Genomic DNA, 26,357 nt, shown 5'->3' with positions numbered 1-26,357 from the left:
TTGAGAATCATACAAGAGTTTCAATAAGAAAAGTAGAAAATAGTTCAGGTTCCTACAGGTGGGAAAAAGGAAATATCTGACAGGATCCAAAATACCAAAAATCCCAGGAGAGCTCAGTAAGGACTTTGCCCTCACCATTAGACAACTCCTCACAAAAGACACCCAGAGCCCAGTGGGAATATCAGACTGTCCTGGACATCAACTGAGAGAGACTGAGCAATGCAGAGATGAAAAAAAGCAGCTCCTATAGCTGGATCTTACCTCACCTACCTGTCACCCACATCCACAGCTCAAGGAATACATCAAATTAAGCACAGCATTATTAACATACATTGAAGAGGGAGGCAGATTCAAGAGCACAGGTATCACTGTAAGGTCAGATTGTGAGTGCCTAATTTAGATGGCTCAGGGAAGCAGAGATAGCAAGGGATGTATTTAACACCACTCTGGAACATGATGCTGGGGCCTCCTGAAAGTCATAGCAGAGAGCTGCAAACACATCCCTGCCACGCTCAGACAGCTGTTACAGCTGAAATCCGTGGTATTTCTTACAACTGTGATTAAGTGTGCAGCTCCTGCCTGTCTCCATGGAGACTGATGTTGGCTCAGCAAAAAGTCACCAAGTGCTTTAAAATAATTCCTCTTCGTTTGGAAATTTCAAAGCATTTAACTTGTTTTTGCCTATCAGATGTTATTTTCCCAACTAAAACTGCAGCAGGAAAAGCAACCAAAAGCACTAGTAAAACTACAAAAATATTTTTAAAGCTCATTTCACATGCAGCTGGAAATTAAACACCAAAACATACATTAAAATAAAAGAGAGAAAGGAATCTCCAAAACTAGAAATCGAGCAGTCACTTGCACAATCTTCACATTATATGTATTTGTGCACCAAGTAATTTATATTTAGCTTCTGAAGAATCCTTTTTGGGATGGTTCAGTGAAGTATTTTGTGCTTTGGCTTAATTAACTCCTGCCCTTTTTATGTAAAGGCTATTCCTTTTGGGAAGTACCTTTTCTGACACAGCCTTGATTGTCTAATACCAGGACAACAGCTCCTTAAGCAAGAGCATCTCTAAGAATCTCCCTCCTCCATCCAGTTTTGGTTTTCCTTCAAGGAATCAGAAGCTAATTCACTACAGCAGACAACAGTAAATTCTACCTTGCACAAAAAAATAACTTGAATTAAAGCTTCCCAAATACATAAACAGCAGCTGAGAATGCACGAGATTAAAAAGCTTTTTTAAAAGGTGCTCCATAAATATGGTGTGGTTAGTGGTAAAAATATTACAGTGTTTACAAAGTGTCCACACATAAACAGGTAAATACTGTTGACAGTCTCAATTTAGCGCAGTATTTTTTAAACCTTAAATGTGGCCATAAACTTGCATTAGCAGAAAAGGTTGTTTTATATATATATATACACATACCCACACACCCCTTTTACCAGAAATTCTTTGAGTTTACCTCAAATAATTTGCACTTCTGCATTCGTAAAGATTCTAAAATAATTTCAGCTAATGAATTGACTTTAAAAGCTCTTTGAGATCACACTCTGCAAAAAGCAATTAAAAGATGTCACACACAGGGTTGGTTTGGTATTTTCAGTTTTCACAGCGTGGCTGAGGTTGGCAGGGACCTCTGAGGTCACCTTGTCCAGCTCCTGCTCCTGCAGGTCCATCCAGAACATCCAGGCTGCCCAGGCCCATGTCCAGAGAGATTCAGAATATATTTGGAGATAGACCCTCCACAACCTCTCAGGGCAACTTGTTCCAGTTCTTGGTCACCCTCACAGGCGTGTGACAATCAGACAGAACCTCCTGTATTTCATTTGTCCTCCCTGCCTCTTGGACACCACTGGAAAGAGCCCAAAAGCTTTTTTTAACCCCACTTTCAGGTATTTGTACCCATTCATGAGGCTCCCCTCAGCCTCTCCCGTGAGCTGAGCAGTCCCAGGGCTCTCAGCCACACCATGATGGAATTTTCAGTATGGAATTTTCAGTACTAGTTTCCAGCATTCTATTTTTCAAAGACATTTACAAACTTCAACTATACCACTACTGAGCCTCATCTTTTTCTTTCTCGACACATATGGAGGAAGAAACTATAACGATCTGCTGGTTTAAATCATCTTTTCCATAAATAGTAAACTTACACACTCGTTTCTTAAGCACAGGAGTACACAGCACTGTTGGCCTTCTGGAGCTTTTCTGTCTTCATGAAAAATAAAGACAGTTTGTTCCATGAGCACTTAGGATAAATTAAATTAGGAATGGTGGCCACACTGGTCAAGAGGAAATTTATGCCATAAAATTATGCCTTTTTTTTTTTTTTTTCTGTTTCTGATCATTCCACCAGGTATGTATTTTAATATGGAGAATAATTATATCCATCCATTTTAAAAGAGAATTTTAATATAGAATATAGATCAGGATTTTGCATTATAACTCTTCTGAGCTACAAGCAATAAATAATTTGAAACAAAACCAAAGGCTTTTGGTTTTGAACACGAAATAGCACCAAAATTGACACAACAGAACTTGTTGGCCTTGAAACCAGCATTTTCTGAGACTGTTGAGGGAAAGGTATTCCATATGAATTAAATTGTTTTCTTACTACTTAGGTTACTGACCCAAATAGAAACAAGAAGCCAACACAGAAAAATTAAGAAACCTTCCCCCTGCCCACCCCCAAACTTTAGCAATTTAAATAATTCTGATTGCTACTCGATTAGACTTCTTTGTGATACAAATGATGGGTGTTTTCCTCAGCAAGAAAAGAAGTGAACATGACCTCCCGAAAAAAAAGTTTACTGAAATAAATGTTCTAGTTCCAGGCACCAAACCCACCATTTTTAACACTTAGGAAAAAAAAAAAAAACAACAAAACTCTGCCTTCTCACATTTTTATATATGACATTAATTCATAAATACCAAGATACTAAGGAAATTTTAAGTTGTGAAGATAAACTTAACAGTGATGCAACGGAAGTTTAAGCACCAAGTTTAGAATGATGCCACTAAACTAACCCAAACCACAAATAAAATTATCTCCCTGCCTAATGAGGTAACTACAAGAAAATATCATTTTACTGGCCTGGAACAGCCAGGGATAACACAGAGGAGGATGAGCACCACTGGGATGAGAACTCACCTAAATTGTGTCGCTTTGTCTTCGCGTGCTCGTGAATATGTTTCTTTGTAAAACAGCCAAAGAAGACACAGTAGAGGCAAGAGTGGAGTCTGTTCAGGTGGGCACCACACATATGACAAATGCACGACTTTGCCTGAAACAGCAAAACAGAGAGAGACTGTGAGTGTCAGAAACACATCCCCAGGCCCAGGTAACGGGGCGCAGCTCTCACGGTCGCCCTTCCCTTTCCCTCGGTGCCTCTGGGATGCTGCAGGGAACTGTTCTGTGCTCATGTGACACAGAGCCAACAGCTGGACATAACAGAGAAAACTCTTCCATTTGTCCAACAGGTTTCCAAGTTCTGTCAGGGAGAAGGTCTCACAATTCAGGTGAACACCAGAAGCCAGGGAAAGCAGCTGCCCTGCAGGGAGGTTAAGTGGTGAAGAGGCAGGAGTTTGGGTGGTGGGACTGCGGCAAGAACTCTGCTTTTTCAAAGCACTGACCTCCTCGATGCACTCAAAAGCTGTCATATAACTTGAACGTTAAAATGTGTGTGGGCATATGATATTTATTTTTCTGCTGGGAGATTCTGCCAGATTCCCTCATTAAGTTTTTCTACATTAGTTCACAAAACAGTGGCATAATATCAAATCCATACCGGCCAGAGTTACAGAAGTTGCCTTTGCCATTCTGAGACTGGCTTTGAACCAGGAGCTGACAGCAATGGGCTGAACTGTTCCCCAAAACTACCCAGAATGGGCAGGTCTGAGGAAAGTTGCCTTGATTCATTGGAAATTAATAAGCACACACCCCTGATACGACAGCCTATGATAACAAAACATTTTAACAAGTGAGGCTTAAGGACCAAAAAAAGTCATTGGAAGCTTAAATACACCTTTGGACTCTTAATCATATTTGAAGCACTCTAAGCCAACAGTATTCAAACCCATCTCTTAGCATTAAACTAAAGTACTTCAATATATATATTTTTTAATTACTCTGTCTAATAAGAGACTTGAGAGAGTTTTGAGAGTAAGTCTTTTGCTCAACCACATTGACAGGAATTTAGGTTCAATACCATGCGACTGGAACCTACAGTCAGGGGAAATTCCTTGCAGTAAATTCACTTTTCATCTCAGAACTGCATTTAGACCTATGTCTGAGAGCAACTGAACTTCTGTAACAGCTTAGAGCTACAAAGAACACTTAGAGGTATGTCTAGGTACGATTTTACAGCCCAATCTGAAAATACTATTTCTTTGCTTGTCAATATAGAAGGATCCTTTCCATACTAAAAAGAATTGGTATTACTAAAATCCTAAGATATCATCTAATCCAGGCAGTGCATTTCATCAAAAACAACCCACAAAATTCTTCAGTAATATTTGCCCAGTCTGCCACGACTTAAAATTACTGCTGAATAAATGATGCACAATCTTGTTCTCTAGTCTGGCATTTTTATCTCAGAATACTTCTGGCTTTTTAAAAAAATCATCAAAGCAGCTTGCAATATGTTGCACCATGTAATTTATTTTCAAGCTCCTACAAATTAAGGCTTAAATTCCGAATCTCACATGTTGTGTATTCAAAGTTATCATAAGTTGTTAGGGGAAAATGTTGAATCGAACTCCACACACCTACAGAAAGAAATATTTTAAAGTTGGGCCAAAAAAAATTCACCACCACCAGCACAATTTCCATCTTTAGAAAAATGCTGCAGAACTGTCAAACTGTTGCCTAACGGCCGCTCGTTGGCTGCAAAAGCTAAATAGGATCAGCCTATCTGTTAAGATTGCTGCTATGACAACAACTCCAGCAACCAGCTATTTTACTGAGCCAGCTAAAAATAAATCTTTTAGCATTAAATGTATTGTAAACACATGACATAACAAGCATGTAAAAGCTGGTCATTTTAGGCTAAAAGGTAGAACATTCGTATCTTAAAGAGTTTTTACTGCAATGGAAATTAAGAGAAATTGAAGAATGTCTATGAAATTTAGTGGTAAGTCGAAGGAGAAGTTCAATCACCTCTTGGAAGGAAGCTATTTTATCCATATCCTCTATTTGTTCAGTATAGCTCAAGATGGGTTTTCAAAAGTTGTAAGAAAACAAGGTTAAAAGATAGAGTACGGAAAGAAATCAATATTAAAAACCATAGTGGCTTTTCTTAACCAGATTAGCTGTCTCCTTTTCATCTGTCTGTGCTTTTAAACAATTTGCTAAGTTAAAACAAAGCTGCCACCCTCCTACCCCACCCCAAATAATCAAATTACTTTGTTTCATAATACTCCCACCCCTGCTCACATCTCTTGAGGCTACAGTCTAAGATGAAACAGAATACTGCAAATGAGTAATGAGAATCAGTCAGATCCATACACTCACCAGCTTGTTTTAAAACAGGATTCAACTTTTTAAAAAAGCAAGTTGGGTCTTGCTTATGGTCTGGATACTTTAGCAAACTCCACCAGGGTTCCAGTTACAGAATCAACCTGTCACTTCTCCTCCTCCAAGATACAGGAACATCCCCTCCTTATCCAAGACAATTTTCCCCTTTCTTCACACCCTCTCCCTCTATTATTCTGCTCCCTCCTCATTTTGTTCTCTCCCTTCCTGCTTCTCTCCTGTATTATACTCACCCTCAAGTACTCCACTCTCCATCTTTCACCCCATTCTCTCCCCTTACCACACACAATCCCTCCTCTTCATGTCCCCAGCCAGTCTTCCTCAATCCATACTGAACCTCTGCCTGTCCCCTTTATTTTTACTCTGATATTCCAACAAGTCACACACAAACCAGAGGAGGCCTTGAATGTTTTCCTTCTGGAAGCTTGTAATCACTTTTTTAAATGATAGGAAAGAATGGTCCTGCACAATAGAAATGGTATATGCACATACAGAGAGTTACTGATCATTCTGACAGCGTCTCAGTTCTCTGCAGTGCTTCACCCTCTACTGATCTCCTGTATTGCTGCCAGGGCTGGGGTAACTCACAGGCCCAGACCCCAGCAATGGCTTTGTACCCTCTGTAGAGGAGGTTTAGCTCAGCAAAAGAAGGTGCAAACGTTAGTGCATGACACACACAGGGGAACTGGCTGTGATCACCTGTGAGAACAGTCAAAAGCCCACCTCCAAAACTGCTCTCAATGCTGTGAACAGTTATGATACAAAATGGGTTAAAAAAGAAAGCAGCAGGCATCACTAGGTCAAAACCTAGAGTGCTGACACTCCAAATCTTCCCAAATTGTCAGAACAGCTTATCACTCGTTTACCATCAAACCATCAGAACAGCAATGGAGAAAATGAACACATCCACCAATGTTCTGCCCTTGCACTTCTCGGTCTGACAGCTCCTGCTCTGCTGTCCTGGGCCAGTCTGACAGCTCCTGCTCTGCTGTCCTGGGCCAGTCTGACAGCTCCTGCTCTGCTGTCCTGGGCCAGCTCAGGCTCCACCTAATGCAAGAAGGTCACACAGGGGAGGAGCATCACTTGTTCTAAAAACCCACAAACCTGTTTCAGTTCCATGTGACGCTGGCTTCTCAAAACAACCAACGGCAATGGAAATAAACCATCCCTACAAAGCCAATAGTGCAGGGAAAGCCAGAGGCATCCAGTGACCTGAGCTATTACAAACTCTCCATCCACACTTGCAGCTATTTCAGAAATAGCTTTAGAAATACAATTTTTATTTAACTGTATGTGATAAGAGGAAAACATCTTTTTTGAAGTTTTCCACTGAGGTACTTAGGAGTCTTGCCTCTTATGCTCACACTAAATATATCAACGCACTTTGAGAACAGAGAGGTTTTTAGCTACAAGCTTGTAAGCCAAAGACCTCCTACCCTTCACAGCCAGCAAAACATATCCACCAGAAAGGTACAGGGGAAAAGATGATGGAGGTAACACTAACAAGACAGTGGGAGGCTTGGGAGGTTAAAAGATCATAAGGAACGTGTTGCCACACACGTGTTCACAAGTAGCTCAAAGAAGCAGATTCTTAAGGCAGCCTTAAAGCAAACACCAGTTATGGATGCCTGCAGTGTTGGATCAAGTACAAATTTGTAGCAATAGGAAAAGTAAAAGCTTCCCAAACCAAATCTACTTCTATTTCCCCATCTTTTGATGTAAGTCTTTTGTGTAAAACAGATACAACGTTTAGACACATCAGAAAAAAAGAGAAAGGCTTTCATTTTCTAACATGTTATAATCATTACTGGAAGTTTTTTCATTTTCCAGCCCAAACCTTCTTCAGAAATAACTTTATTCTCAGTCTGCACAGATTGTTTGTTGGGTAGCTCTACTTATGCCTACCTAGAGAATATATGTGGCAAATTCTCCATGCCTAAGTTTGCCACCATAACCTGCTTCATTCCCCAGGAGCAGTGTTTGTGCTCCAGAAGTGTTACCTCGGCTCTGCCAAACTCTTCCTTACAAGGTTGTGCTTCAGAGGATTTGAAAAAAGGTGAAAGCAACACTTGTGCAGAGCCTTAGGAATCTGTGACAGTTCCTGCAATAAAACTCTGCTTCCTTGAATTCTTAATCCCTTACAGACACATGAACAAAAGTGAAGAGACTGATTTAAGGTTCGTAGTGTTCATTACCTTAACAGCAGAACAGGGGAAAGAAGAAAAAACAAGCCCAAACCAGAAAAGTCAGAGACCTTAGACTGAATTTTTTTTAATATGAAGTGTAAGTGCCTTCACTGGGCTACAGATCAAGACTCTGAGGCAAAATTTAAACATTTCCTCACTTATTCAGTGTTCCAGGCTTTAATATTCACATTTTAGGAACAGTCAATCCTCTCTGGGAATTTTTGCCTATTCTATTCCCCTCGCTATGTTTAGATCACAGCCTAGACACGGAGTTTTATTTTTATTCTTATTCATTCATCTTGCAACCAATTCTCTTCCAGATCTAAAGCAGCCACAGCAGCTCATGTTGAGTGACGAACAGTGTGCTTCCCTTGGCCTATTTTTGAAAGGAAAAAAGGCCAGATAATCACAAAAGGCCATGAAACTAACCACCGCTTCTCTCCTGGCTGAAGATGGAGACCCTATGGCTATTCTAACAGTGGTGTTTCTTCTGCCCGGCAGGAGGACAGAGCCAGGATTAAAGCACAGCCAAGAGCATTTATTGCTCTTGAGTACCCTGCACCTCAAGAGTAACAAAAATGGGTCAAATCTGTCTTATGACAATTCTGTCACTCCTTAGTCTGTATTTACTCCCAGCCTCTCCGTGCTGTGTTCCTGACACCAGTCTGTCACAAATCCATCAGCCACCAGTACAGGGGCTGGGACTTTTCAGAAATTTAAATAAAACTTCAAAGCCATGTTCTTAAGAGTTGAAGAGACAAAAAGAGGGAATTGATTCTACAGTTCTCCATGATGTGGCATATAAATCACTCCTCCACATGCTGATAGGATGATTCAGTTACTCTGAGTCAGTGCACTGCTCTGACACACCAGCTTTAAATAATTAAAAAATCAACTTAAGTATTGTTCACTCACTTCCTGCAACCAAGTCTGAGTTATGATATTGTCCAATTAGAGATGTCAATTTTGTCTTTAAGAGAACATGACATCAATATTGTAAATTTTATTTTCAGACCCACTGAGGTCAGGGGTACCCAAAAAGTTTTTATTTGTATAAGCAAAACTGTGCACTAGTTACAGAATTTTTGAGTTTGTAAGTGCTCAGAAAAATCACAGGTAACTTCTTAAACTGGGTTATTCTAGAAGTTTATTTAGATAGCAGCAGAACCAAAAAAAAAAAAAAAAAAAAAAAAAAAAGGCAGAGAGGAGACGTCTACACAGCTCTCCCAGACTGAACAGGACACTTGGCTCTGACCATCTGCTTGAAGTTTGAAGACAACAATATCACAATTTATAATTAAAGATGAAATGGCCTAAGCTGTTAAATAACATCACAGTTCTCAAATTGAGTGTAAATAAAAATATACCATTATGACCATGTGAGCAGCTTGCTGCTGATTCCAGTGAGTCCTACTTCTGTCTGTAACTGAAAAAACTGTGGAAGAGAAAAAGGAAAGCACTGAACATGATAGAAAGCAACTTGAGGAAACTTTTTCCCCTTTCACCTGAGAGGGATTATACGCATGGACAATACTCAAAAGAAACACAACACATATTTCTGAATTCACTCTGAAATGAAGACATCATTAAACGAGAACCGTGTTGCAGCCAAAGTCTATCCAAGTTACAACAACATTACTTTGGTTCAAGGGCTCTCATCAAGAGAACAATGCAAGTCAACCTACAACTACATAACTCAGATGGAATTAGTAATTGTATCTGGGGGCAAAACAGAGAACTGAGTAGGTATCATTAATTCTACATACAGATTGTACTCCTGCTCTCCTTATTGGATGATGAGTCGTTTCAAGAGATGGATATTGAATCTCTGCAGTTCTTTTAACTTTTTCCATTTTTTGTTTTACACAAAATTCTGCAACAGGTTCAAGGCTGAAATGAAACTCGGGAAGAAAAGAAGAGTTGTGCAATTTAAAAGACAGCATGAGATAGAGGAAAAAATAGAAGGATGCTCTAAAAATGTAATTCTGCTTTTCCTGTACATAGTCACAGTAGTAAAAAGTTGTATTTCAACAAGAACAAAGCAATTCTCCGGAATTCAAATGACTATGCTGAAATTGCTTCTTTGCTTCTCCTTTGGTAGGTGCTCATCCCCTCCACCAGCATTTACAAATCGAAATTATTTCTCAAGTACTCTATAAAAGATGCAGTTAAGAGTCTTTTGTGTTTTTAAACCATTTAAATAATGGACCTTATTTAAATTAAAACACACGTCCTTCTATAGTAAGATTCTTTTAACAGTGGGAAGTCTATTTGCCTTGTGAAAATACATAAGCTTCTTAAGGTTCAAATGCATGGCTCTTTCCCTGGATATCTACATTGCATGGAACCATTCTGTGTGTTGATTTTTATCTATTTCCTGCAATGCACCACTGCAGCAGCAAATTCCATATGAGAACGAGGGGCTTGCCAAGACCGCAGCGGTGTGTGCTCAGATCGAGTGCAAAATCTATTCCTTTCCTTCACCGTTCCCCCACGTCAGCAGATCGTGGAAATGTTTTTAAATGTCCTATTAGGTAACGCATCGATCTCTTCTGTGGGCACGTGACTGGGAAAGCAGTTCAAGGAATAAGCGAAACAGCCAAACCTGCCTGATGCTATGCAGAGTCTTATTAAACCCTGCCCAGGCTGCAGAGATTACGTTTTGCCCTGTGTAAAACTAAGAAATGGGATTCTTCCTATGGAAACAGGAATGCTCTTGGGAAGTTTGCCACAGCACTTTGATGGAAATACTCTAGATAGCATTCTTTCAGAAAGGAAAGAAAAAAGAAACTTCAGGATACATAGGATCAAAGCCCTAACAACTCCTACAGGCTCATTTGGAAAAGTACACATATCCCAGCTATCTTTTCTTTAACTGCTCTAAGATAGCCATAAAAATACAGGCACTTAATTAGTCCAGATCAAAGTCAAAGCAATTCTGCTGGTAGGAAAGATGGATGGGATGATGCTACAGCACAGATTCTCCACGGTGTGACTGATCTGTGGGACAAATACAGCAAAAAAGATGATCAGTTGCAAATGAGCAGCAGTAGAATGAGAAATGGCATCCATTAGTGACTAACTGATCTTTAAGGTCCCTTCCAACCCAAGTCATTCTATGACTTTAAAAACCCCAATGCCACACTGAACAGGGCACATCTACTGCTGATTTGTCAAGACTTGTTTGAGTTCTTATATATGACATATATATGAAATTAGAAATTCTGCTTGTCTAGTTCCACTTATGATTTTAAGTCAGCAGCTGAGTATTTATGTTCAGGAATACTCCAAGCCAACCTGCACATTACTGCTGAGGAACAGCCAGAGAATGAAAGCAAATTCCCAATGTGCTTGCACAGAACACGCTTGATATCCAGTAAGCTGAAGCTTACTCTTCCCTCACGCCTCAATACAAAACAAATTAATAATTCATGTTACTAGAGCTAAATAAGAGGTCATTCATTCACTGCAAAACTTTTATGCAAATTTGCAAGCCTAAAGTTATGGAGATAAGACAGAGGTAGTCAGAATTGCAATTCACCCTTTAGAGGACAAGATTTAGACAGATGGATATTCTTGAACTCTACAGACAGGCAGGTCAGCATAGAAAAAACATTATTAAAGCAATATGAGCATAAAATATGTTCTGGAAGAGAAAAGGAGCTTTGATTTCTTGCATTAAAACTGGTAAGATGAATGAAAGCATCTTCAGAAAAACAGCTGGGAAAGAAGCAGTCTCATGACAGAGATTTACTCCTTTATCCATTTAAAGAGTTTGCAAATTGCTGCAATCCCACAATAATATAACAAACATTAATCACAAAGCATGTAGGAAGGTGGGCGATAGATTCTTAGCAAAGAGCTTCTGTCTCTTTCCACAGAGTGTACAGCCAACTATGTTCTAACACTTCGTGATGCATTTAGAACATGAACTTGTTTTGCAAAATATGTGCATTTTACCCTCCTCCCAGAGGAATTAATTGGGAGGAAGGTGCTGATAAACAGTGAGTACCTCTCAAGATCAGGGCACAGGGAATTCTACCTCCTGTGGTTAAGGAGGGCTCGGGGAAGGGGTGCTTCCCACACAGAGACGTTTGGAGTCACATATATGGAACCAAGAAGCAACAAAAATGTCAACCAATGTGCCCCACATTGGCTATCAGGACTGTTGAAGACACCACTTGGTTATTATGTATTTTAACAAGGTTTCAGTTATAGGAAGAGTGTAGGATGACAACCTCACAGAAGCAGCTCTGAATTCTTTCCTCACTGCAGTTTGTTGAATACATCTGAAGACATCTTCTGATATTTTTTTTCCCAGCAATATCTGTACACTCAACAACACTTTGTTTGTTTTCTTAATGTACCAATCATGAGTATTAAGTAAAAATCCATATATTTCTTTCTCACAGCTGCCTGTAGGCCATTAATAGATTAATTATATATTAGTGTCACTGCTTAGTTCAGGCAACTTAAATTGACAAATTTCTGAATTGACATTTTTAAAATGGAGCACACAGAAATTCATCCCGCTATTTTCCATAGTCTCTCCTGTAAATTACTAAAAGGAGCACTACTAAGAAAAAAGTGCTACTTTTTAAAGTCACATGAAAAAGTCTACCCTTTTTTAATAGTGCAAATGCAATTATCTGTGTCTTTCAGAGGTGCCATCCTCAGTAATTTTGACTCCAAAAAACTTAACATGATTCTGATCAATCACAGTTTAATAAACACGAGGCAAACCTGTAAATGAATGGAGTTGACACCCAGGCCCTAAATCTGTCCACTGACATTTGCGTAAAGGAAAAAAAATAAAAAAGAGGTCTGGAGCTTCACTGCAATGCAATTATTCAAAAAGCAGCAAAAAGAACCAGCAAAGAGGTTCAAACCTTCCCCTGACCCAGCTCACACAGCTGCCTGCAACGACCAGGAAACATTTGTGTGCAGGTCAGATGCCACTCACCCTCACAGCAATAGGAGAAGTTCCTGCTCATAGCAGCTTTGAGCTATGTGAATTCACTAGAGGAAAAAAAAAAATCTGCCCATATTTCTGTGAATAAACATCCAACCAGGGTTATAGAGATATCTTGGTGGTGGTGGTTTTATTATTGTTGTTATGGGTTTGGTTTTTCTTTTATTTAATTTCCAAGCAGCTGCTGCATCATATTAAAAAAGCTCCACTGAAACGAACAGCCAAGCAGAAATTGGCCAGAGCTTTGTATATTTGACTAGTACTGTATGGAAAATGTTCACATTCAGCACAAAGTCAGAACAAAAACATTATTTTCCACAAATTCATGGAGAACAAACTTGCACAACAATTCCAGCGTCACTACTGCAGACTTGTAAACAATGATTCATGAGTATTTTGAAACAGACTCTATTTCATGTTTTACCTTCTAGCATTTCTTCCGTTCATTCATAATTTGGAACAAATTGGAAAGATCTGGCTGAATTTCAGAGTGTTTGAACACTTTTTATCAGCTCAAGGTACCTGCAAGACTGCAGCCACCCTGAAAGTTAACCCATAAGGAGACTCCAGCGAAGTGCTACATGTTGATGACATTCATCATCACCTACAGCAAAAGATACCAACATTTGACAAGAACATTTTGTGCTGACCAGCCAGGCCCCACTCTCTTCACTCATCTGTAGTTATGAGAGGAAGTGCTAAACCCTTAACTCAACACCGACATTCCCTCCAACAAAGGCTAATCCCTTCAACTTAGTCCCATTCACATCCCACCAGTATTATTTCCACATCTTCCTTTTTAGTTGGCTCCTAGGTTACATAATGCTGCCTGCTGAAAGCAAAAATTAGTAGATTATAGTGTTGGGTTTCATTTATGGACATTGTATTCGGTTTGTCATTAAATGTAAAAAGTGTTAGTTTCATTTAAAGCATGGCTATAAAAATTAGTTAAGACAAAACAGACGCAGACTGCAGCAGCCAGCTGGGCTCAGTGGCTAGGAAAGCTTATTAGGCAAAGCACATGCTTTTAGCTAGAACACACCTCTGCATTCCAAAAAGAAATCCCAGCAGGACAGAAAGCTTTCGCAACACCAGGATAAGAAAAGCAAGCAGAAAAACTCCCAGGCTGTTAATTACAGTGAAAGTCTATTTCATAATATCAACAACAGATCTTTCTCCCTATTTTCCTGTCTCTTTGAAGGACGGAGTAAACCAAACCCAAGGCACCTCCACTTTTTGCCATTTGATTTGCAATGTTGTACAGAGAAGCCTGTGTCACCTACCCTCTGCTGTTCCAAAGGAAGGGGCTGGAAAGGCTGCAGAAAAAAGGGTCAAAATACAGTTAAAAAGTGCAGGAATTAACCAAGCCTTCCTTCATTGATGTAAAGCACGAAAACATAATTAAACACCCTGTCCGTGCAAACACCAGTTTCTTTCTAAATTGATTAGGATGCATGAAATTCTAAAGTTTCTATTAAAATATGGAAGATGGAAATGGAAGATGATATTTCAGTTGAGGTGCTACCCAGTCCCAGTGAGATAAAAATCCATCTGCCTTTATGCTACCATATACATCAAATCCTGTGTCTTCAAAAATAAACCCTCAAACCAACCAGGAACCAGAACAACTCCTTATTGCTGTACCCCATAAAAGACTCATCTTACAGAGCAACTGGGGAGTTCCAAGAACCATGTCTGGTAGCCAGCTCCAAGCAGTTGTTAGTGATCTTTCAAAAGGCACACAGCTTTAAACCTAAATACTTGAAAATCTGAACTTAAAAAATCCTAAAACTATTCAGCTCCTGAAACTGCTCAGAGTTCTGCAGAACAGGAACCATCAAGACAGAACACGTTGGACACGATGCCACCTCTTCATTCCACAGTGCATCTTTCTGACAGTACTTCAGAACTCATAATGTGCACAATGCCTCACATTCTCACAAACTGCTCTTTAAACCAGAATACAAGAACTTGTAAGAAAGAAGTTACAAGACAGCAACGCAAAATGTTTCAAGATGTCAAAGAATATCTTGAAACTACATCCAAACCAAAAATGCTTATGAAGCTTAGCGACAAAGACCTGATTTTAAAAAGAAACACCAATGAGTTCACCTTCAGCGGGTTTAACTCCTGCCCTTACACGAGCCAGGTGTCAGTGAAGTATTCAAAACAACCATCTCACCTTCCAGGTGCTCTACAAGCCCTTATGTCTGTAGCCTGCAAGCAAGAAAAGGTAACATGCTACATAATACATAACATTTTCCACCTCTTTTTTTATGAGGACATTAAGGTTTCTGTTAGAGATTTAATTTTGTCCACTGCCAGAGAGCTAGAACAGTACTTGGATGTAAAAGACAATTTGCCTGTCAAAGTTAATTTATTAATCCAGTTATTCTTTCATTAATCACACAGAAATTAAGGATGCAGAGAAAAGATTCTCTAAGAGAGGGGAGATTTTTCAGAAACTTTACAGGCGAGTTCAAGTGGTTTTCATCAGTCCTGCAAATCCATTCCTTGGCACTTCTTCCTCAGTAATGAAATAATTGAAATTAACGTGCCAAAAGACTTAATCAGAGTAGGATTTCCTGACATCCCATTTCTGATAATCAAGTGATGGCAGTGGTAACTGATGAGGGAAACGGGGAGAGAGTGATACCTACACATGTTTAACCCAAAATCTGCATTAGGACTTTCCAGTTCACCATTTCCAGGTAAAACTCATGAAGGAAAAACTTATCAGATCGATTCATATTCCACATGGCCCTTTGAACAATTGTTTGCATAGCAAATTCATCACCGCAGTTCTGCTAGAGACAATTCAACTGACAACACTAAAAAGCAACAAGGAGAAAAAAAATCCACATAGTGGACATGTCAGGAACACTGTGAAGAAAGAGGGAAAGCAGAACTCCACTCAATGTGACAACTTCTTAGATCAAAATCATTTCAGCCCGCTTAGATCCCTTTTCTTTCATTGGCTCATGGGAAACTCTAATTTGGAAAGACTAATCTTCCTTTTCAAATGAAAATACAATTTATGTGCATATATACACACACATACATACAACGTGTTAAAAATTCTAGCCATTCTACTCAGAAGAAAGAAAACATCATTTGAATCTTAATTTCCTGCAAAGATGGTTTCAGAACACAATTTATATACTCTTAACATGCAGCAAATACCAAGTACCAGAAACACACCGCAATTTCAATTAAAAATAATGCCTTCACACAAGAAATGTCCGTATAATGGGAAAATACATGGGGTTTTTGTAGAGGCTTTGATCTATTTATGTCTACTTATATTAATGCCATGGATATTCAGTAGTTCACATTGCATCCTTGGACAGAAGCAGGTTCTATAAGAGCTGAGAGATCTTTAAGAAGAGAAAAATGCAGAAGGAGCCATTACTGGAACACATGCACCTGACAAATTAGGAGCATGTGGCCTTTCAGGAATAACAGTGCCTGCAAAAGATGCTTGAAAGAAGAGAAGTCAGTCTGCTTATGAATTCCAGGTGATTGCCAGCAACTCCTCACGCACGTGGCACTGATTCATTCAGACACGACAGTCAGAACTACAGTTCTGTCACATTTGTCAAGCAGAGAAAGACATAACTTAGATTCTACCTGACAATAGCAAATACTGAGCCCACAGCATATCCATTAACACTAATAATTAAGATAAGTAGTGTTTCATTTAGCAAAAGGGCATCTGTACAGCAAGGCTGCAGACAGCTTCAGAAAAAGAATTACTCAGATATAATTTAGAGCTTATATTATCAGAGGAGTGTGAGGGTACTTGGCACACATGCACTTTTGTACAAAGCAGAACACAGAAAACTTCAGTTGTATGAATATAATAACCATGTCATTTAAATAACTTCTTTGGAAAGCAAAAACTTTGTATCTGAAGACTCCCAACTAGAAAAAAGACACTAATGAAAACTGGAGCACGCATTGGTGAAACAAATTGCTTTTTAACTCCTATCCCAAACTAAATTCATCTTTTAATCAGAGAATAAGACAACAAACACCAACAGCCAAACACATCCAAAGAAACTACAGAAAAGGATAAAGGGAAAAGACATCCTGCACATGGTCTAGCTCTGCTGCTCTGACAAAACACAGCAGACCTCGAAGCCTCTTTAATTGATCGTTAAATTGGTGAACCTGAGGCTTAAAAAGGCAGAGAAAGAACAGATTCTGTACTATACTGGATACCACACACCTTGAAGCATCTCCTGTTACCATTCTCCACTGTTCCTGCCCAAGGTTAAGCAAATCACCAGTGACTATATGCGTGTGGGTTTTTAACATATAGACGCACACCAAAAAACCCTAATTAAACTTCAAAAAAACCCCACTACAATGATTCTGAGCAATGAAATGAAGGATTAACCTCAAAATTCAAACTGAGACTTTCAAAAGTTAACATCTGGAAATGCATTTATATAGGGGGAAAAAAAAAAACAAACCCAAACCCTGAGCTCCACCCAACGACAACATCACAAAAAAGAAATAAGCGCTCATACAGGATTCTAAATACCAAAACACATTTTCTTGTCATACATTCTGGTCTCTCACGATATGAGATGAAGTTTAACAAGAGCCTGTCGTGAGGCACTGGGATTGAAAGAAAGAAATTTTATAACCACTTACAATAATTACTTGCATTTTTAGTAAAACAATAGATGAAGTCACAGTATTATTAAGTCTGCTATAACAGAGCAGTGACTGTTCAGTGGACCAGAACTCAGTCACTGAATGCAGACTGACTGGAATAACCTGAGGAACATTTTTCTTCTTTTATGATTAAGACAATACCATGGAGAAGGGGAAAACTTTACCAAAAGCAACTACTAAACCAGCCTTTGCGTACATTTCTCGACTTTTTATAATTAATTACCTACACAATATCTACATATAAAACATCAAATCAATGTGAGACTGCCTGACAGATGAGACAAAACAGTGCAGAAAGTTTAATGAATCACAGGCTTAAGAAGGAACCAACCACAGACTTCAAACATACAGACTGCTGGAAAAACTAATAAAAATAATATTTGTTGAACATACATGAATTACAGTTACAATTTTATTGCTCTGTATTTGTTCAAATATACCCCAGTGTTCTTTTACACAAATCTAGGCTTCAAAAAAAAATCAATGGAGTAATTAGAAACACTGTAGAGAGTTAGTGCATTGAGTAACATTTCCATAATTTCTCCTAAGAAATGATTAACAGACATTAGATACCAGGAGCAGTGCTTTTGAGGGACTTAAGGATATACTCATTTGGTTTTCCAATTGAAGAAAAGAGTTCTCATTTCCAACTGGCTTCCCATCAGCCAATATGTTTCTTCAAGACTCTCCAAGAATAAGAAGTATTGGTACAATTGAGAAATCTCACATGCTCCTACAGCACCAAGTAAAAGGGTTCTGGGTTTCAGATTGATAGAAAAAGTTTCCTTTGTTATGCAGTTTTGAATCTGGATCTCAACACATGCATTAAAAAAAAAAAAGGACAAAAAAGCAAGAAGGTCCATCCACAGTAAAGTGCTGTAACTTCCCTCTGAGCTGAGCTTACTCTGTAATTTCTGCTGAATTTACAGCGTCCTTCAGGGAAATCAAACTTGGCCAACAGTTCCTGTGCCAAGGCCTCCTGTTAACAATCGTGTACAGAACACATTGCTGGGATGGGCAGAATCAGCTGTGCCACCAAACACCATCCTGACAGAATCAGCCTGAAATCCTGTTTCTTCCTAAGGTCTGGAGGGATCACTACACCTGAACACAACTCTGGGTTGCTCTACCGCACTCAAGCGGGCAGTTATCAGTGAATTTCCTGCCATATCCTCACTGCTCACTGTTCAGGGGTTTCCCGAACAACCACCACATCAAAAACACTCTTCCCTCATCATCTCTCCACCTAAAACAAAGAGGCTTTGCCTCAGACTCTTCCACCTTCCCTCACACTTTGTATGAGATTCTGTACAGGCTTCCATCTCTCATTATTGTCCATTTACTTACTTTCCATACAGAAGCAAACCTTTTTTGCTGAGTTAGAAGGTAATTATTTCTATCAAGCCGAAGACTGAATTACAGAGAAGCCCAACAAGCCAATGCTCAGACAGCAGCAAGGGCTCTGTGTGTCCCGCCTTCCCTTCTCAATTTCAGTTCTCTCCCCAAATGAGTGTGGATGGTCTGCTGGAATCCACAGCCTCCCCTTAAGCAGGGAATCCAGCTGATGCAATCTCAGGAGTTACCACATTGCATTCCAACAGGGAAACATCATCACAAGGTAAGACTCCACAAGCTCTGCCCCAAAGCTGTAAATGACTGATGTCTGAAATCAGTGTTCAAGCTAACAGATCAACTTAACACTCCTTGCCTCCCAACTGAGCAACTGAATTTGGGAGGAGGGGACAGCTGGACTTCAAGATCTCAAACTGCAGTCTCACTGGGAAAGAGGGAAGTAATGTATTTATCATTTGCTTTCCTTCTTCCCCATATCACATAAACCTTAACAGTTTTCAGAAACTTTTAATTATTTATTGCCCTGAACACACTAACAAATCCTCTTTGGTAGATGAGACACGTTTTTGCACATTCTTCCATGGATCTAGCCTGTCCCAGCTTTCAAAACTCAGACAGACTTACCAACACTTAGGGAAAACATTAGCTGATATACAGCAACTCATCAAAGCTCCAAATCCCTCACCAAAGTTAACATAGCAGCAGACATTTCTGTGTGCTTGGCATTGCTAAAAAGAAAGAAAGAAAAAAAGACATTGTATTTGCTATTAAAAATAACCACAGTGCAATCTGAATGTTGGTAAGAACAGAGAACTCATCTGTCAATTTGTTCTAAACAAATTCCTGCTCCTGCGCTCAAAGAAACAGTACCAGGAATAAACTCAACATCTATAATGAGCAGATTGAGCCTCAATCCATCATTTGGATGTGGCAATGGAGGCCAGAAACAGACCAGGGAACTCAGCCTTTCTCCCCTCAGCCCCCAAGAGCCGTGCAGGCTACCCCAGGAACTGTCTGGGCTCTTAAGGCCCCTGTACACAGAAAAATGAAAGGCTGATACACACACAAACCACAACACTGGGATAGGGCAGGATAAGGGGAAACATGGGAACAAGGGAGAAAGTGAATTATTAAGTCTTTTATCTGAAGGAAAGCCAGAACTTCCTTGGTATATTGCACTTGAAAAACCAGTTAAGAGCTTGAAGCAAAACCAAGAGATTCTTCAAGAGAGTATTACAATTGCAAATCACCAGTAATCTCACATAGATTAGAGCAAAAATACTCCATGAGAGCCAGTACATATTTCTAGTCCTGATCGCTTGCTTTGTCTCCAGAGTTATAAACATTGGTGGTGTTTTGGGGACAAATACATGGCCTTTACGCTTTACAGCAGGATTAAAAAAGCATTTGAAAGCATTGAGGCCCTGGGCCTTCTCAGAGTACCTTAAATTGCTGAAAAGCTCTCCCTGCCAAGCAAAGAGGTGATTTGCTCAGGTCTAAAAGAAGCCCTTTTGAGTTCTGATTTTCAGGGCAGTGTTTCCTGTGATCTCAAAGTGCACAGAATTGAGGCACAAGGAATGAAAAGCAGAGGAGCGCTGCATGACACACACTGTGTGGGTAATAATAAACTCACCAACACTGCATTTTTACCTGGATTTTGTCCTGGGGGAAGGCATTCATAATAACATAACTTCTATGGCACCTTCTCTTAAAATACCAGAGAGGATAAAATTATTGGTGACACAATGCCCAGCCACTGGATATGATGAGATTTATGCTGGAAATACACTAGGTAAAGTCTATTTCTGTCTGACCAGAACAGTCAGTAAATCTCAGCTCCCTGGTAATCAGACACCACCATGCCCAAAATGTAATGGATACCTTGTGAAAAAACCTACATAACTTGCATTTTTCTACAGCACATATATAAGAGCAAATGTCGTTATGGGGACTCAGATCCTGTACCAAAAACCCACTTATTTTCCTCTTCAGGGCTCTACATCTTACATATAACTAAACCAAACATCATCTTTAGGCCAGTGCTGAGATACTATGATATCCAGAGTTCACAAAGGTTCTCCTGCTTTTGAAAGGTCCTAAGAATACAGCTGGCAAAGGCTACAGTTCTTCAGAATTGAGCCAACCTAGCTCTTAAAGAAAACACAGAATTTCCACAGCACCCAGAGAAACCAGCAAGGGAGACACTGTTAATTTCCTTTTTAAAATCCCCTCATCCTACCTTAAAAGCTTTCATTTCTCTTTATCCTGAACACAAACCAGAACTTCCCTACAAGAAAAACCAGAAAAATTAGCCACAATCAGAAGTTCATCCACGTCTTCACTGGTGTTACACAGGAATGTGTTTCAGTGTATAATAGTTTTTCCTCCCTGAAGTCAGAACAGCCATAAAAAGGGGGGAGGGGAGCTTGATTGCATGAGTTCTGCAGCATCTGGCTATGCAATAAGACTCTTGAAATAATTTTCTCTAGTGTAGCATATAGCCAACAAATCTGGCAAGAAGCAACTTTCAGCATGTGTTGCTGTGACAGCAATGAATTATCACCCCAGTCTGCAGCAAGATTAACACTTACAACCTTGGCATGAGGAACAGTCTGCTCAGACTCTGTGTCAGGAGCAGTGCTCCATGCTTAGGCTCGAAAGGGTGGGCTCATGTTAAGAAATTAGGAGCACAGAAATGTAGACATTTGTCTAAACTGTAAACAAACAGATAATTTCTAGGGGAAAAGGCAGTGTACAGCCAGAGAAGTAGGAACACGAAGGAAATCTCATGGTATGGAAGAAAAAAAAAAAGAATGAAGAAAAAAGTAGCCATTGAAAACAAGGTACTGTCTGTCCTAGAGGATGTGCTCCAAAGAATAGATACAGAACAAAAACTGGAAAACAATGCAGCAGATTACCTCTGTTTAACACAAAACCACTGAAGTATCCAGTGGTATCCATCAAGCTCAGAAAGCTTGATGTGATCACTGAGCCCAACTCAGGACATTACAAAGTTCGTCAGATCTTGTGTGCTCTGCAGCAGAACTCACCTTTACTTGTGAGTTAAGGGCAGGTTCAAAACCAGCTTTGGCCTCACTGGAAGGTCAGAGAGGAAATTACATCAAAACCCATCTCTGCTAAGAAGCAGACTTCTGGTCATCCATTCCACTTTTCCAGCTAAGTGACCACAGAGAGAAGAAATCTGGAACCAAAGCTCCTTACCACAAGTTCTTAGACCAAAAACTGCAGAGGGAAATGTAGGACAAAGCTGAAGAAAACATAGTGGAATCTCCTCCCTGCGTGAACACTCGCCATACTTAGACCTTCTTCTGCTCTGTAGACTTGACAGAACTATAAAGCATGACTTCTGCTCTTTGATCTGGTCTGCTAATTTTTTTTTCAATAAACAGTTTGGAAATTCCACCAATCATCAGCTTCAATTCTAATTCAATCTCTTTGCTTCGTGAACCAGAAGAAAAGTACATTAATGCTGTTAAGAGTTGATTTCACATATTATCTGTTCTACTTTCAAGACCTTAACTTGAAGGAAATACTTTAAGAAGTTAAGCAGTGTGAGTTGAAACATATGAATTGGTGAGGTTAAGGGGTTCAACACTGAGGAAGAGCAGGACAAAAGGATTTCAGGTCTTGAAAGAAAATAATTCACTATTAGTAGTAGCGGGATAGAAAAGTACTTAAAGTGACAGGAACAGTCTTGCAGGCATCACACTCAGCAAGGGTTTACATAGAACAGAGCTTCCTGCATGACAAAAGGAAAATTTCACTATTCTCTTGAAAAGCTTTATTTCAGATACCTGTAAGTAGATATAACTCACCTGCAAAACAGAGAATTAAGAGAACAGTATGTGTTGAGAATTTTGTAAGGAAGCTATTACAAGTCATTTACTACCTTGCTAGGAAATTGCCTCCAATTCCCTGCGATTCGAAGCTTCTCCAAGTAAAAAGGTAGCAAAAATATTATGTAGCAAAGAGGAGCACACACTGAGTAGAAACAGTTCCTGCAACTGAAGGTCACTTTGAAAAAATCTACTTTGTAAAGAAATCAGGGAAATTCATCTAAAGCCTTTAAATTATTTCTCACCATACATTTCTTCCCACTGCTTCATTACCTCAAGCTCGTGTGCCCTTCAGGATAGACTCAGCTTTAAATCATTTGCCTTGCTAATACAAGACTGAATGATCACTCCCAAACCTATGTCCTCAGAGATCACAAAAACACCATCCTTCTCCCTTCAAGACCAGAGATAAATAATATTTAGGCTGGAATATGGTAACTACCACTTTCTGTGGTCGGTTCCCCTTGTAGCTCACTCCTCTAGCACAATCATCAGGGCAAGGGAGCTAGGAGGCACATCCTTCCTTCCCTACTCCCACTCATATCCAGCAGTTCTGGAGACTTGACAGGGAAAGCTGACTCAAAATATACTTGTTGTTCCAATAAGTCCTTTGTACATACTATCAAGTTGTGTTTATTACCTTGTTTAAATTAGACACTTGAAACATCTGCCCCAAATAATCTCACATGCCTCAGCTTGGGGGTGGTTTCAGCTGCAATTCTGCATGATGGGTTACACCAACTACCTGTGCAGCAAATGCCACCACAAAAAAATCCAGGCTTGGCAGCTATTTCGGGCTGCTGGATTAGAAGCGTGAGCTGCATTAATGGGTCAATAAGAACAAAGCCTTCTGGGTCAAGAGAGTGAAGAAACACTGGGTAGGTTGGTATATCTCAGCTCCTCTACAAAACAAGTATCTGTTGGAGCAGCCACCAGGGAATTGGATTCTTCGTAGAGTTTCACCCATTTATTGTCCTCATCTCCACAAGATGGGGATACTCAATCACATGGGTTTTGTGGGGTACATCTTGTGCAGATGAGGTTATTCTACACTAAGATTGCTCTGGAATACAAAAAAAGCCACCGGGCTAAACACAATGCAGTAACACCAACAACTGATTTCAATGGTACTCTAAAAAATAGATTTTTTTCAGTAAGTACTATAAAGTCAACTAGGCAAATGAAGGGATGAAAACTTCTGCTTTTATTTTTGGGCATATCTGAAGTTGTCATTACAGACAGTGGAATGAACGGTTTGGGGTGTTGTTTCATTTTAATGAAAAAACTAAAAATATCAGCATTAACAAGCTTTTTCTAGTCTGAGTATCCTATGGATAACAGCATTTTTTGGTAGTCAGGAAAAAATCAGGACAACACATCAGGAATCACCACACTTAATCAAATTGAAAAAATCTGTCTCAATACCGAGCATCTGTACATGCTACAGAATTGAACATTTCACAGATACAGTACAGAACCATAAACCAGGAAAAAGGACATGCTAACACACTGAAAATGTTTAATAGCTGAACACTGTGAATCAACTCCAAAAAAAGCCCGACTGATGCCCAAGCCCAGTCCTTTCCATGGCTGCACCAGTACAGGAGTGAGTGAGTCCCAGGACAGCTCCTGCCCAGGGATCCCGGGCGGGGTTGCAGAGGCTGCACCTCTCCACGACCCCGGGAAGCACGCTTGGCTTTCACCGGAGTGCTGCTGGCTCCATCTGGCACAGCGGCCCCCAGGGCTCCAGCCAGCTGGCACCGCTCGGAACAGCCCTGGGGCTGCTCTCCACTGCACAAGGGAGGAGGCCAGAGGAAAACCAGCACCATAAAGAGATAATTTACAGTCCCATTATCCCATCATCCTCGACTACATGCAGCAGGAGCATGATCTAGGCACATGCCCCACAACCACATGCTTTAAACCAACAAAAAAAAGTTACGTTAGCTCACTAGAGCTGGATTATAAAAGACAGAAATCTTAGAGACGGGCCTATTTAAAGAGGGACACAAGTGGCTCATAACTTGATTACTTGGAAAAACACTATTCATTTCATTAAATTAAACATAATATGAAAAGTGGATTTGCTGTAATAGCTGATCACAGATTACAGACCTTCTACGCTCCCTGATTCATTTATTTTTCACAAGGAAACTTATTTGCATACAGGAGTAAGTTCCAACAATTGCAGACATAAGACGAGTTTCATGTATCAGGCTCAGCACAAGCCAGTGCATCCCCTGTGAGAACAGCAGGTACAAGCACACCACTGCAGCACTAACAGACGTTTCTTCACAGAACCTTTTGGATTAAGTCAGTATTAGAAACTCTTTACAGAAGAAGCCACCATTAGGACAACACACAGGGTCTGTCACTGGCACAGTCCAGAGCACAGCAGCAGTTATTATTCAAGCTGCCACATGCAGCCTCCCAATGTCACTACCCAGCTTGGTAAAATATCAGTAAGAGGAGAAAAAAAAATGTTCATCTTTACCTGCTCTTTCTGGTTCATGGCACAACAACACAAGCATGACACAGCAAAGGCACAACAGCAGGAACGTGCAGCCCAGAGCTGGTAATTCCTTACATTTATGTTAAGGAAAGATACTTGTTCACCCACAGCTGAAGAGCTGGATTTCATGTTCTTTACTCACCAATCTCCATAATGCACAGAAAAGTTCAAATTTTACATCTCTGGCTTTTCTGTGATAAATCAAATATTGCCTGTCCCTTACCTCAGTGGCATTCTTCTCACCCGAACCATCTACCAATCCTTCATGTACTTGTACCTCACTGGAACCCATATCTACAACCAGTTTCCAAATTTCAATTCAAGATTTTAAAACTTGTCAGATTTGCTAACTCACCTTCTCCTTAACATCCTTTTCACCACTGCATAAAACAACTTGTCAGCCAGTTTCAATGCACAGGTATAACGTGCTTACAGAGTTAAACTGCTTGTTTTATAAAGAATTACAGTAATAAAGTAATTCTTCAAGTTACTGCAAAATTGGAATAGTTTTTTTACAGTCAGATTTGTGCAGTGCACAGCCTAAGACAGACAAAGAAAACATCTCCGACACCCCAAAGCCTCTCAATAAGGATGTAATTATTATAAAGAGATGCAGAAATTTAATTTATTGTGGTAACTTGCATAGCAAGAAAAGTTCTCAGTAGCAGAACTATGTGACAAGGAAATACATCACAAAGGGCAGTAAGATAAAATTATGCTGAACACAGTATAAGATAAATTTCCTTAGGGAACAGCCTCATCATGACAGAGGAGAGTCTTGTTCCTCTTTATGCACAGAACTGCAGGAACTCTTGGAACTATTTTCACGGCATTTCTCATCCTGTTCTCCGCATCAAGATCATCTCACAACCAAAAACACAAAATGCAGTCATGAGTGACCAAAGAACTGAGTGCTCATCATGCAGATAAACATATCCAGTAGTAAGCTCTTGGGAGGGGATGCTTGCTGAGGGAGCACAGCAGAAGTCAGAAGGGCACAGAAGCCAATGTGAATGAGTTTCACCCTGGTCACCAGCTGCCAACAGGACAGAGATACATTTCAGAGCAAAACTGGGCAGTAATACGAAAAAAATGAAGCACAGCAAAGAAAAACATAAAACCTTAAGACAAATTTTGCATTTGTCCCTGGAGGGCAGAGGGTCACAAAAGCTCACCTAACACAAACGAGGTACTGAGATCAGTCAGCTATCTCAGCTGTCTGCACTTAGTGAGCTGTCATACATCTGCTGTGCAAT

General features: G+C 39.9%; 1 protein-coding gene across 2 annotated transcripts in view; it reads right to left on the bottom strand.

Annotated features, from left to right (window-relative positions):
• The window catches only part of USP22 (ubiquitin specific peptidase 22), a 91,364-nt gene that overhangs the window by 56,360 nt on the left and 8,647 nt on the right, over nt 1-26,357 (bottom strand). For both annotated transcript variants that reach the window (XM_040079174.2, XM_040079175.2), the window contains exon 2: nt 3,154-3,286. In XM_040079174.2, coding sequence (XP_039935108.1) covers nt 3,154-3,286 — 133 coding nt within the window. The remainder of the gene's footprint in view (nt 1-3,153; nt 3,287-26,357) is intronic.

Source organism: Hirundo rustica, chromosome 15 (assembly GCF_015227805.2).
Source record: "Hirundo rustica isolate bHirRus1 chromosome 15, bHirRus1.pri.v3, whole genome shotgun sequence".
NCBI lineage: Eukaryota > Metazoa > Chordata > Aves > Passeriformes > Hirundinidae > Hirundo > Hirundo rustica.
The sequence above is the reverse complement of the archived record's forward strand: the minus strand, read 5'-3'. Positions and strand labels throughout refer to the sequence as shown.